The sequence below is a fragment of the Manis javanica genome, chromosome 11 (genome assembly GCF_040802235.1).
Source record: "Manis javanica isolate MJ-LG chromosome 11, MJ_LKY, whole genome shotgun sequence".
Lineage (NCBI taxonomy): Eukaryota > Metazoa > Chordata > Mammalia > Pholidota > Manidae > Manis > Manis javanica.
In genome coordinates this window covers 118,679,450-118,692,518 of record NC_133166.1, presented here as the reverse complement: position 1 = coordinate 118,692,518, position 13,069 = coordinate 118,679,450, and the positions used below count along the sequence as shown (strand labels likewise).

The following is a 13,069-nucleotide window of genomic DNA, read 5'->3' as shown; positions in this document are numbered from 1 at the left end:
TTGCTCATGCTTCCACACCTGCTCCTGTGCTTTCACCCACTTTCTGTCTGGAATAGCCATGCCCTGTCATACATTTCCACAAACATTTAGCACTAAGGACAGGCCAACTCCAGCAGGTCCACATACCTACACACACGTCCCCCTTTCTGGGCACTGGCTGCCTTGAGGGGGCCCCACACCATGCTTTAGCACACAGCCACAAGGCAGTGACGTGGGCCAACACACCCCTTCTCCTCTGCCCCACCTAGTGCCTGGGTGGAATGCACGTCACGTTGCAACCCTGCCAGCAACCCCATCCATGCTGCCTTCCTCACGCCTCTCCCCTAACAGAAGCAGGCACCTTCTCCAGGAAGGAAGCGGGCACAGGCCCAGTCAGGCTCCCACAGCCCAAAAATGCCAGCCAGCCTCAGGAAGGAGAGGAAGAAAGGCATCCCCCAGAGGCTCTGGGGGACTGGGGTCCGTGGCTCCTGTCTGAAACTAAGCCCTGCCTTAGGCCTGAGTGCCAGAGCCGAGCTCGCAGGACCCTAGAGCCCCACCTTTGTCACTGCCAGACGTGGGGCCGGAAGGGGCATCTGGGCACCTCTGCCCATTGCTCCCGAGCAGGACTGCGGTGCTGAGAGGGCTTCGCTGGCCAAGTTGCCATCGCACTCCCCACCACCCCATCCTGGGCCCTGCTCTCTCCTCCCCCTGCCCAAGCATCTCAGAGTTCTGGGTATTTTTAGGCCTCAGCTGACAGGCTGTGAAATCACTCCCTTCGCACCTCCCTAGCCAGGCGGGGGCTGGAGAGGGAGGCATGGGGTAGGGGGGCACACACAGCCAATTCATCGGGCTCCTCCACGGCTGGCAGGTGCCAAGCAGGGAGTGAGGGGTTCCTCCCTTTCTCGTCAGAGCCTCCCCTTGAGAGAGGGGGTCCTTCCACTGTGACTGCAGAGAGGAGACCAGACAGGGTGGGAAGGAGGCTCCACCCCACTCCAGGGACCCAAGAACAAAGGCTTTAGGGGATACCTCAAGCGCTAAAGGAGGTGCTGGGCATGCCCCCTAAGTCCAGCTATGCAGCCAGTACCAATTTCCGGCACTTCCTTCTAAGTGATGTACTGAGAGACAGGCTGGCCTGGATCCTAGTAGGATAAGGAAGTCACTGGGCAGTGTGGCCAACTGGTTAAGACCTAGGCTTTGGAGTGAGGCTAACTTGAAATCTCATCCCTGCCCTGAGAGACCTGGTGAGACACTCCACCTCTTTGGGCCTCAGTTTCCTCATCTGTACAACAGTAATAGCAACATCTCCCTGTAAGACTGCTGTGAAGATTAAATGGAATGAAGTGTGTGAAGAGCAAGGTGGCCTGTGAGCCAGGAAGCACTGCTAGGAGATTCTTCCTCGCCACTCCGCCTGACCAGCAATTCCTCCTAACCACCCTTCTCTGGGCTGCCTTCCTTACTGTGAGCCCCAAAGCACAGGCCTATAGTCCATCCTGGTATTAGGGTTTTTGGTGCCCACCTGACCCTCACCCACAAGGGAACAAATCTCCAGATAAGCTGGGTATGCAACGTCCCTGAGTCCCTGCATCCTGCTGCAGGGCACACACACATCCTGTGTGCACATGGACCCAACACCAACACTCACATGTACTGCCGGTGCCCGGGTGTGAGGGTGTTTGCCCTGGGATGACCCCCTAGGGAAGTGGGAAGACACACCCAGGCCTTGCTGTGAATGGGCCCCTGTGCCAGGGGCCATGGACACAGGAATGGGGAGGCCTGCCTAGTTGCTACAGAGACAGGTTTGCTCTGGTGGGGCCCTGGAGCTCAGGCCTGGCAGCTGGAGCAAGAGCTGTGTGGCTCCACTAGGGCCCAACCCTCATGCCCACAGTGTGGGTGGGGTGCAGATTCAACCCTCAGGGGCATTAACTGTGTCCATGGGGCGCTGGCCTTTCCACCTGGGCTCTACCTCCCTCCCTGGAAGGCTTCCTCTGATATCCCAGCCCCCAGGCAAGCCCCCGGGGTGTGTCCATCCATGCCATCTGCACCAGGCTGCCTCCTTGACCGCCCATTACCCTACTACAAGCTTTCCACAGGCAGGGCTCCAGTCCAGCTGGTCACTGTAGATCTCCTGGTGTGAGTGCCCTGGATTCAGCCCTGTGCAGGGTAGAGACTAAGCAGGGTCTAGGCAGAAGGGGGGCAGATATGTTAGTGGCTGGACTCCAGCTCCATGTACCTGCCTGCCTCTAGACTTCCCACCCTCCACACTGCTGCAGAGCTAAAGTTCTTTATAGCAATCTGCTTGAAAGTCATCCATTACTCTCGACTGGCCTAATTAAAGAAAAGAATCCAGTTTTCCTATTTCAGAATGGCAGGACCTTCATAATCTGGCTGCACCTACGTTTCCCAAGCCTTAGCTCCTGCTAATGCCCCCCAAGAGGTGTCCCTTCCAGGCACATTCAAGCACTCACCACTGCCTCAACTGATTGAGACCCTCCACGCCTCCGGGCCACTGCATGTGCTGTCCCCACCACACCAAATGCTTCACCCCTGCTCAGCACCCCATCCCAAACTCCTATTCTTCCTTTAAGACCCAAGGTCCTGGACCCAAAGCATGTGTTCTTGGGCCTGGCGGTGTGGCTGGAATCCCCAGCTGACTTCAGACTTCACATTCTTCCTTCCCAGGATGGAGGAGCTAACATATGTCATGTGCTGAGAGTAGCACCTGACACATAGGAAGCACTCAACAGAGCTTTGCTGTGCTGATGGCAACCAACTGACACTGCCTCGGCAAAGTCCTCCCCAGCTCCCCCTCCGTCATAGCTGAGACAGGCACGTCCTCCTCAGAGCTTCTGGAACCCTCATCCTACACATCAATCACTTGGTGCAGGATCATATTGATTAACAGCTGCCGCTGGCTGCGTGTTTACTATGTGCTGTGCTCTCTGCTAAGGACGTTTCCTGCCTCATGTCGCCTCATCCTTCAGTCTTATGAGAGGTTAAGAAGCGTCATACCCATTTAACAGAAGAGGAAACTGAGGCCAGAGTAGTGGAGTAACTTGCTCCAGGGAAACAACAGCAAGCATCTCCACCAGGACTCAGACAGACAGCAGTCTGACCCCAGAGACCTAGCTTAAGCAAGCCACCCCTGCTGCACATGCATAAAGTGCTCGGCACATAATGGGCACTCCACAAATAGGAATTTGCTATTATTATTGTGCTATTGTTGTTATTACCAGGGGAGGAGATGGGGTGTGTTGGGTAAGGGTTTCCCACGCTGGACTCCTGTAAAGCCTGAAACCCCCATTCCTAGGGAAAGAAAGTGAGGGCACAGAGGTGCCCTAGGGCTGCCAGGAATGGGGGTCAAGAGGTGTTCAGAAAGCCTCCCTATCTGGACCGGGTGGGCCTGGGCAGAGCAGGAGAGGGCCCACAGTGTGCTGGCTGAGATGGCCACTGCTCTCTGGCCCCACTGACACCACTCTGTGGTGATGAGGCGCATCCAATTTGTCCCAGGGGCCCCTCCGGGAGCAGCTACCACGGCAGGGTTTGAAGTAATTTAATTGGACACATTAGCCACACAGCTCTCTGCTCTGTTCCCCTCATGCAGGGCCTCACACAGGCGCCCCTCCCACACCCCACACCACCCTACCCCAGCTGGAGGCAGGGTGCCTGCTTCACCAAGTAGCATCCTGAGACCCCCACCTGCTAGGACTGCCCCCTCACCACCCATCCTCTGCCATTCCAGGGGCTCCTGAGGGCTCTAGAATCAGAGGACTGGCTGGGCTCTGCAGGTCCCAAGTCCTCCCCTTTCTCTGATGCAAGCAACAACCGTGGGAGCCCCTGGGGCTGGGGCTTAGACCTCTCCTTCCCATCTCCTCTGTAGGCAGAGGAGGAAGGGTCATCCTGTTTTGTTCCCCAGCCAGCCTGAGACCCCCAGCTTCCTGCACTCCAGAAAGGGCCTGAGAGGAACAGGGTTACTCCAGGACGGGGGCAGCCCTCCTCCCAGGGCTCTGGGGGAGGGGTGCCCCCCCACAGCCACAAACACACAGACATGCCCCGTTAGACCATGCTGTCATGGAAATGCCCATGTCTGTGCACACCAAAGCTCCAACAGCGCAACGTCCGCACCTGTGCACGCCTCCCAGCCAGGTGAGGCCCTGCTCCCAGCAGAGGAAGGCCTCAGAGAGGCCGCGCTGGCAAGTGGGAGGGCATGGCAGGGGGCAGGCAGGGCCCCTAGAGGGCATGGGCCCTGCCTGGCTAGGTACAGGGCCAGGGAGGCACCTTCCCCGACGCTTTCCATCACAGCTCCCCTCGCGCCTTGATGCACTCGCTACAAATGCACTCATCAGCTGCTGTTTACCGCGGGCACGACACTCTGACGAGCGCAGCTATTACGGCCGTCCAGCTGCCACCCACAAGCGCACGTAGATATACACCCATCACAGTGCTTCTCCCCACTGGCCCCGCCCTCCTTTCCCACCGCACAGTCCCTCACAAGAATGTTTCAATTACCCAAACATCCCAGCTCTTGATAGAAGTCAGCTCCCAGCCCAGGACCACAGATAACACGTCTATTCCAAGGGCCCTTCCAGGTGGAAGCTGCAGAGCTCCCCGGAGCAGGCCAGTGTGCCGGCCTACCTTCCAACCAAGTCCAGAATTCCAGGCTCAGGCTCTGGGCACTGCCCTGCCCCTTCCACAGGTCCCATGCTATCTGCCAACTCCCTTCCAGCCCTTGGGGAATTCTGCTGGGTGAGACCAAAGCTGGGCCCTCCAGACATAAACTGGACAGAGCCCAGCAAAACTGCCCCTGCTGCCTGGAAGGACAGGGACCTCTGTGACCATGGAATGGGCACAATCTGCCTGGCACCACTGGCTGGGGTTCCCTGGCAAGGCAGGGCCTGGCACGGGCTGGCTCCGGCACCTGGCCAGACCAGTGACCACCCCAACAGAAAGAGCTGACCTCACCAGCCACACGTGCCACCTGCCGGGCCCTGCCCATGGCTCCACGCAGGGTGGCTTGCGCCCACCTGGGATGCCTCAGTGCCTCTGAGGAGCCTGTCCAGTTGGCTTCTCTTCCAGCCAAGAGTCCCCTACTCAGAGAACTGGGCTCCTGCCCCCTGGAGGCCCTCTCACCACTCCTTCTGTTGTTCTCAGCCTCACTCCCCTGAGGGAAGCCGTTATTGAAAACGGTCCATCAGATTCAATAGGATTCAAAGTCCCTGAGAGAAGAGTGGGTGGGAGGGGAGAAGGGTGGGGGAAAGGAACCCCCCAGTTCTCTGCCTTTCCCCCAAGACCTCCGGCAACAGCAGGGCGGAAGAGGGTGAGAAGGGCACAGCCCTCCACTGGCACTTCACTGGGCCCGAGCTTGGGGTCAGCCAGAGGCAGGGACCAGCTGCCCAGGGCCTGCTTTTGCTCACCTGACACCCACCTGCTGCTCTGCCTTCCAGCTGTCCCTCAGCTGTCGCCTGATGCCCTGCATGTTCCCACCCCAGTCCAGCCTGCTCAAATTCCTCCTCCCTAAACAGGAGGGACTTTGATGCTATTTCCCTCTTTTCCATCCCCCGGCCCTTGGTCAGTGCCACTAAACAGCATGACCCAGGGCCAAGGAGGGTCCTGTCTTCACTGCGACACACAGCCTCTGTCTAAGGCCCACAGAAGCCATGCCTCCCAGCCAGGGTTCCAGACCTGCTCGGCCTCAAGTCCACCTCTCAGCCAGGCCTGTTGGGAGATCATTGAATCTTTAGTCCCAGACTCTGACCCCAACCCAGGATGTAAGCCAGGTGGTCTGGACCCGTGCAGATGGGGCAGGTGGGGGGCAGGGTTGGAGGGCCATGTGGGGGTGGGGGGAGATTGTCGGTGAAATGGTCCATCGGGCTTCCTTAGAAGCTCTGGCTGCTAATCGTGGTGGCCCTCACAGTACGCCCCTGATCTGCCCTTTCAGCCTCTGGCCTGAACTTGTGCCCAGTGGGCAGAGGTTGGTCTGGACAATCTCTTGGCTCCCTCTGCCTTGAGAGAGGAGACCCACATGCCCAGGCTCCTGCCCCATGCAGTATGCCTCCCATACTCCCTAGGAGTGACCTGCCTGGCAGAGTTGCTGTAGGAGGCAGAGCCCATTAACAGGTGGGACAGGTGAGATGTCAAGCAGGCCATCCCCAGGGACAGACTCCCAGAGGGCTGGGAGCAGGGCAGGTAGCCCTCAGGACCTCACCTCTCTCCTGGTGGCAGGGGTGATGCTGCAGTGGCCCAGACTTTCCCCCTCTGGCCTTGCTTCCACGCTCACTGCAAGGTCACCTCTCCCTCCCTCTCTCCCTGATGCCATCCTGCCTGCCCACTGCAATGCTGACCCCTGCAGGCCTGCTGAGGCCCTGCCCGGCCTGGGGACAGGTGGTCCAGGGACACAGGGAGGCCAGGCCAGGCCAGTTTCTGGATGAACAGAGGATGAAGGCTGAGAGCAGGGAGAGGGCTGCAGGGCCAGGGGAGGGAGCAGAGGGGAGACTGCAGGCATGGCTAGGGGAGGCTGGGAAGGGTTGAGGAGAGGTCGATGGGGGTGTGTGGGTGGGGAGCTGGTCTCCATTCCTCAGTGGGCCTCGGCTTCTTCCCACAGTCCCTTGCTTCAGTCATGATAGATTTGGGAAAGAACTGTCTAGAGGCCAGGCCGAGAGGGGAGGGAACTGTACCTGTCCACCATCCTATTGGGTAAAGGTCTTAGTGGTAGGCTGAGCCCTGTGGGGACCAGAATGAGTGGGCTGAGGGATGGGGTACCACAGTGACACTCTGGAACCAGCCTAGGACACTGGGGAGCAGGAGAGGTCAGGAGATTCAAATGTGTACAAAGGATGAGGCCACAGGTGTTCCTGAGAATGGGATGAGGGGATCAAGACCTAAAACCACTGGCCCCTGGGGGACCAGAGGGCAGGCCTGAATCGCACTGGAATTAATTTGTATATCTCACTCCCACCTAGTGCCAGACAAAGGGGCAATGGGGGAACAGAATAGGGGACACATAGCCCTGGCTGGGGAACCTGAGTCTGGAGGGCCTGGGGTAAGCTGGGGCTGGGGTTCTGGCCTGGCGCTATAGGGATTTTAGGAGGTGGCAGGGGTGCCAGGAGCATGGAGGACAGTTGAGGTATCTGGCCATCAGGAATCCCTCAGGAATCAAGATCAACTGCAGACTCTGTCCCCTCCAATTCATTTCTGACCCCTGTAGCTGCAGGAGAAGTGGGCAAGATATGTCTCCACCCAAGACAGGGGGGCCATTGCCCCACACCGGAGGAAAGGTCTGGGGACTGCCAGTGTGCTAGGGGCCTTTTGGCCAGAAGATGCCAATCACATCAAGTTGGCCTCCAAGGAGAGGGCAGAAGTTCTTGGAGGAATGGTGATGTCATGATGTCCAGGTGTGGGAGGGAACTGAGGAGGGAGAGAGCACCAGGGCATGGCCCTAGACCTCTGGCCTAACAGGAAAGGGGAGACTGCCTGCCTGACAGGGCAGGGGGGAGGGGCGTGTCCTCACTGCCTCTCCCCTTCCGTCCTGTACCCCAGAGCTGGTCTCTGAACTAAGCTACTGGCTTCTGAGCGGGCGATCCAAGCAAGAGAATGCCTCTGCCCTTGGTCCAAGTGCTGGAAGCTGGCAGTCTCCTGGGGGGAGACACCAGGATAAGTGACCTGGGTCCAGACAAATGAAGAGAGGGGCCTCCAAAGGCAATGTCCCTTCAGCCATCACCTAGAGGACATTCATAGGTGGGCATGAGGTTCCAGAGAGGGAGACTGAGTCCCTTTCCTCCTATACCCAAGTGCTGAGTAGATGCACTGCCTGGTACCCAGTAGGTCCTCCTCAGTGGACTCTGGCTGCAGTGACAGGATGGGGGTGAGAGCTGACTCTTCAGGAGGCAGGGACAGGCTGAGGCCGCCCCTCGAGGGAAAGAGCAAACGTGGAGCCAGGGCAAGACTGGGCAAAGCCAGTGCCCACTGTACTGCCCTCAAAAGCCTTGGGGCTCTAGGCCCCTCCTGGGAAAGGCCTTAGAACTGTTCCTCCTCCCAGTACCCCCCAGCCCCGGAAGTGAACAGGCTCTTCATCTGTGGGAGCAAGTCCTCAGACTGAGGTGCTGTGCTTTTAGCATCAGAGAGAAACCCAGAAGCGGACACCTTGCTGCCAAAACTGGCAGACTGGGGGTGCTGGGTCTGGGGTGGAGCACCCCAGGTGACAGCTGAGACTGAGCCTGGGCAGAGTCTGCAGGGGACCTGCCTACAGGTGGGCACCGTGTGAGGAGGCGTCCCGAGTCAAGGAGGAAATGGCAGAGCAATTTTCCAAGGAAGGAGGAAAGATCCCTCAGCTTGGCCTGGAGGATGCCAAGCAGACGTGGGCTCCCAGGCCACTCCCCAGCTTGGCTGGGGAGAAATGCAAAGGACCACAGCCCTTCCCCCTCCCTCCCCCGACAGGACTGGAGTTTGGGGTTCTTTGCCTCCCCCCTCCCCAAGCCTGGGAGAGCATTCCCCTGGCACCCCCATTCTCACCAGCCTCTGCTCTCTTTTCCTTCAGGCACTCCTACCTGCCTCTTCAATGCTCCTGCGGCTCTCCATCCGTCAGAAGCCCCCTCCCCTGCTGCTGCACCAGGTTCCCACTGCCCCCTGGCACCTTTTCAATTCACAGTTGGCACTGCCGATGTCACTCCGCCTCCCCGTGCCCACAACCTTGGCCGAAAGCTGCCCAGGATCCTTGCCCTGTGTTCCGCTAGTGCTGGCACTGGTGCTGGGGACCCGGGGGTGCCTCTGAAGGTACTGCCCAGCTCCCGCAGGGGCAGCGGCTCCTTGCTCCGCCACCCACGTTGTCCTTGGGCTGCTGGGGGGTGGGGGGAGGTCCTTGTGGGGACACTGCGAAGCCGGTGCCCGGCATAAAGCCTGGCAGTGCCCGGACTGCGGGGGGCCAGGGTCCGAGCCGCTGGGGCTGGTATGACCCTGGGCGCAGTCAGTGCGGCTCCGGAGGACAGCAGCCCTGAGCTGGAGCTCCGAGACGGCGCCCGGCGCTGTCGCCGTCCTGCCCGCCGGTGCGGGGCGCACCAGCCCGCGCGGGGCCGCGCTTACCTGGGCCGGCCGCGTCCGGGTCCCGGTACATGGTCCCCTTGTCGCCGGCTCCCTCGGGGCTCCTTAGAGCCTCCCGCGGCCGCGTGCTACTCCGCCGCCGCTGCAGGGCATGAGGCCGGGCGACCCCCGGGGGCGGGTCCGAGGGCGGGGGCCGCGCGGGCTGCACTGAGCCTCGGAGCCGGGGAGCGGGGGCCGCCCGCCCGCCGAGCACGCTGCCGCCGAGCCGCGCCGAGCCTCCTCCCTCCGGCCTGCGCGCCGCGTGTGCGCGCCGGAGCGTGAGTGAGTGTGTACGAGGCCGTGTGTATGTGTGTGTGTGAGCGCGTGTGTGAGCGCGCCCGGGGCACCGCCGGCGCCGCCCGCCCGCTGCCGAGCGCTGCTGCCACCGCCACCGCCACTGCCACCGCCACTGCCACCGCCTGCGCCCGCTACTGCCCGCTGCCGGCCGCTCAACGCACTGCAGCCCGCGCCCGCCGCCGCCCGGAGCCGCCCCGAGGGCGCCGCCGCCGCCCCGAGTGCCCCGCCCGCCGCCAGTCTGAGCGCAGCCCCTGCGGGGAGGGCACAGAGCCCTCCGGCTGGATTCTTCAACCCTGCGTTTCCCGTTGCACTGTGCGACCACTCCGGTCCGTGAGCCCCTGATGGCAGCGGCTTCGAACCCCGCAGCGTCGCGGAGCCGGCCGCCTCCTCCGAGGTGCCCTTTGACTCCGTTCCAAAAGGCGAGGAAATCCACTCCGCGTTTTCCACCTGGTGGCGGTTCGAGGGCGTCAGCTCGGGGCTAGATTCCGCGGCCGTCCCGGGAAGCCAGGCTGGTGTGTGCAAAAACAAGGAGTGGATTTTTTGCCAGCGCTGAGCCTTGGCCCGCCATCCTGGTCATCACCGAGCCCGAACAACCCGAGAAGAAAGGTCTAGGATCTCGATGGGCGACTAGGCCTAGTTCCCTTACCCACTTAACCCAGATGAACAGAAGATGACCTTTTAGCTTTTGCTCATCCCCGTCCCGCACCAGTCCTCCACTGCCCCTTGTCCTTCCTTGACCCCAGCCCTTCTGTGGGTAAGAAGGAAATCCCTCCTTCTCCTTCCAAACCTGGGGGCTCTCTTGGTCCTCTCTGTCCCTCTGCCAACTCAGAACAGTCCAAATCAGGTGAGCCCTAATTCTTTCTCTGCAGAATTGGAAATATTTTGATTCTGGGGCAGGGAGAAGGGGGCCCCTATCCCGAGAACTTTAAAGGCTTAGAACTGAACCATCAATAGTTTCAGGCATAACAACCTCCTTGCACACACCTACATTCCTAGTCAGCCCCCACACACGTACACAGGCACACAAACACACCTCCCATAAAGTGAGATCCAGACACCGAAGTATCACACAGCACAGGGCCTGCCCCTACGCTGAACCAAAGAGGGTAGGCAGCAAGGCAAAACCCCTGGCCTGCCAAATCATCCTGCCCTCCCCTCCACTGAGAATGTAGTTCAAAGGGGAGCCAGGCTGTACAGAATCAAGGATTCCTAATCCCAGCCTGAGAAATCCACTTAACTGACTTCATACTGCACAGCCCACGCCCAGCCAGACCTCCACCTTCCCACAACGCAGTAGGCAGCCAGCACCCTCAGGGACAAATCTCCATCCCAAGTCTCCCCCAACACACATGCACACATCCTCATCCCCTTGAACTCACATGGAGCCTATTATACACACACACACACACACACACACACACACACACACACACACACACACACACTCACCTCCACCCACAGCTTTTCCGGTTGAGAAGCAGATAAAGAAATTCCCCAAGCAAACCTCCATGAAGACTGTTCCGGTGGAGAACAGATTTCCTTGGATTGAATGTTCTAATTAAAAATGGAAGGAAAAAAGGCAATTGCAGGTTCTAGCCCATGATTTCCTTACTGGCTAGAAATCTCAGCCGTCATCCCCTGTCAAGGGCCATTATGTTTTACACACCCTGCAGCCATCCTCACCCACATGTAACCAAAAATCCAGTAGCTATTCACATGCCCCTTTTTGGCAAACCCTAGAGAGCCAAGCCAACAGTCTGGGACTCCAAGGTCCCCAGCCTTGGTTGTTCCCACTTCCACCCCCACCTGCCTTTCTTATTGCCCTAATAAAGCAAATGGTGTACTCCTCCCCACTCCCAACTGCCATCATCAGTGGGCACCCCACAGAAAGGCTCCTTGTTCAGGAACCTCTGCACCCATCAATCTGAGAGTCCAGAGGGGCACAGCCGAATTCAACATTGCAATTCAACAGATCTTTCCAAGCACCTAGATCATGAAGTTTTTCAGAGTTGGAGGGCAGAGGACCTCTGAGAGATGATCTGTCACCTCTCAGGTGATGGATGGCGAAGACAAGGCCTCTAGAGGAAAATGAATTTGTCCCAGGGAGCTAAATACTCAGAGCTAACAGCCCAGGGAGCCAGTGAAAGAATTAGGAAAAGAACCCCTGGCCCTGACTCTCAGCCATTTGCCAACAAGTGGGGCCCAGCGCCTGTTCGTATCTGAGAGCTTACAGCCTGTCCCTTACAAAAATAAAATTCCCAATCTCATTCACTCCCAGCAGGCATTAGACAGCCATTGTTGTAAAATGTCAGAGCTGGACAGTCCCTCATATGTACTACATAAATCCCATGAGATAAAGTGGAAACTGAGGCTGAGGAGCATTGGGAATCTTGAGTAGATTTTTATTTCCTCCCTGCATCATTGACACAGAAAAAGCTTGGGAAACATCCTTTGTCTTGGCCCTTGTCTAGGGGAGTCAGCTTCATTGAAAAAAAAGGAAAGAATACAGATCTGTGGCTTTGCCATTCATAGCTGTGTGATCCTGGGAAGATTACTTGACACCTCTGAGTCTCAGTTTCTTCATCCACACAGTAGAGATAAAAATAACACTTAGTCCCTTTGATTATTATAAAGATTAAATAAGATGACACAATTAAGACACTTGAAAGGACACTAGGAGATAGATACTGAATGCCATTGTTGTCATTTGTTTCCCTAACAGAGACCCCACATACTCCCCATTCCCATGCTTTGCCTGCCAGGGACCGTCTTCCAGATATCTAACTTCAAACGATCCTGCTGCATTTGAAGGCTACCCTCTCCTGCTAGAGCATCCACAAGAGCCAAGCCAACTGTGAGTTCCTGTCTTCCGAGGGCTCACAGAGGCCTGGGTATAGGCGGGAAATGAAGTCTGCAGGGGCGAGCAGGTCCTCTGAGAAAAGAGATTGGAGGGTGTGAACTACCCCTGTCCTGCCCTCAGGTCCTGTCCCTTTCAAGTTAGGGCCTGGGCCTTTGACATTCCGCCTCTCCCCTTCCCGCACGCAGTAGAGGGGTGCCCTGAGAGCCCTCTCATCTGTGACACCGCTGGTCCCTGTGCCCTAATTCCATGACGTGGCAGGAAATGCTGGCAGCACCTGGTTCCCCAAGGACTGCCACGCTGCTTTCTGTGGACCCCTCAGGCCTGTTTCTGATCTGGTGCTATCACCAGGGCCCAGGTGTCCTGGGCGGGCTGCGGAAGGGATGTGAAGCAGGGAGGGACATTCTGTCCCTCAGGAGCAGATGCCAGGCCTGCACTCTCCTAAACAGGGCCCCCGAGGCCACCGGGCTCTGTTGCTAGGCCACAGCTGGAGGCAGGCTCCTGGTTCCTCCTCTGGCCTCTACCTGGCATGGATGCCTGCAATGCTGCTGTCTCCCCACAGCTCCTGTCCCCCACCCTGCCCCTTTGGCCACTGGCTGAATTATTAATAAAAATGCTGAGGAAGCTGTTTGTGCAGCTCATGTGACCGAACAAACACACCTCTCTCCTTGCCCACCATGCATGTGGAAAAAGACTCAGGCTGAGCATTCAGCTGATCCAGGGAGGGCCAGGCTCTGAGACCACCAGAAGGCAGTGTGAGGGGCCACAGCACAGTCTGCTCTGCCACCTGTCCCTGCAGTAACCCATCTCCAGTCTTCCCCTTCTCCTCTGCAGACAATAAGAGTCAAGCATAAATTTAAGAGACAT

At 58.5% G+C, this 13,069-nt stretch overlaps 1 protein-coding gene across 10 annotated transcripts in view; it reads right to left on the bottom strand.

The window, feature by feature from the left end:
* SYT7 (synaptotagmin 7) overlaps positions 1–9,760 on the bottom strand; it is a 59,513-nt gene extending 49,753 nt beyond the window's left edge. For all 10 annotated transcript variants that reach the window (XM_036995421.2, XM_036995423.2, XM_036995422.2 and 7 more), the window contains exon 1: positions 9,052–9,760. In XM_036995421.2, the coding sequence (XP_036851316.1) occupies positions 9,052–9,082 (31 nt within the window). In that variant the 5' untranslated portion in view covers positions 9,083–9,760. The remainder of the gene's footprint in view (positions 1–9,051) is intronic.
* Positions 9,761–13,069: the final 3,309 nt, after the last annotated feature.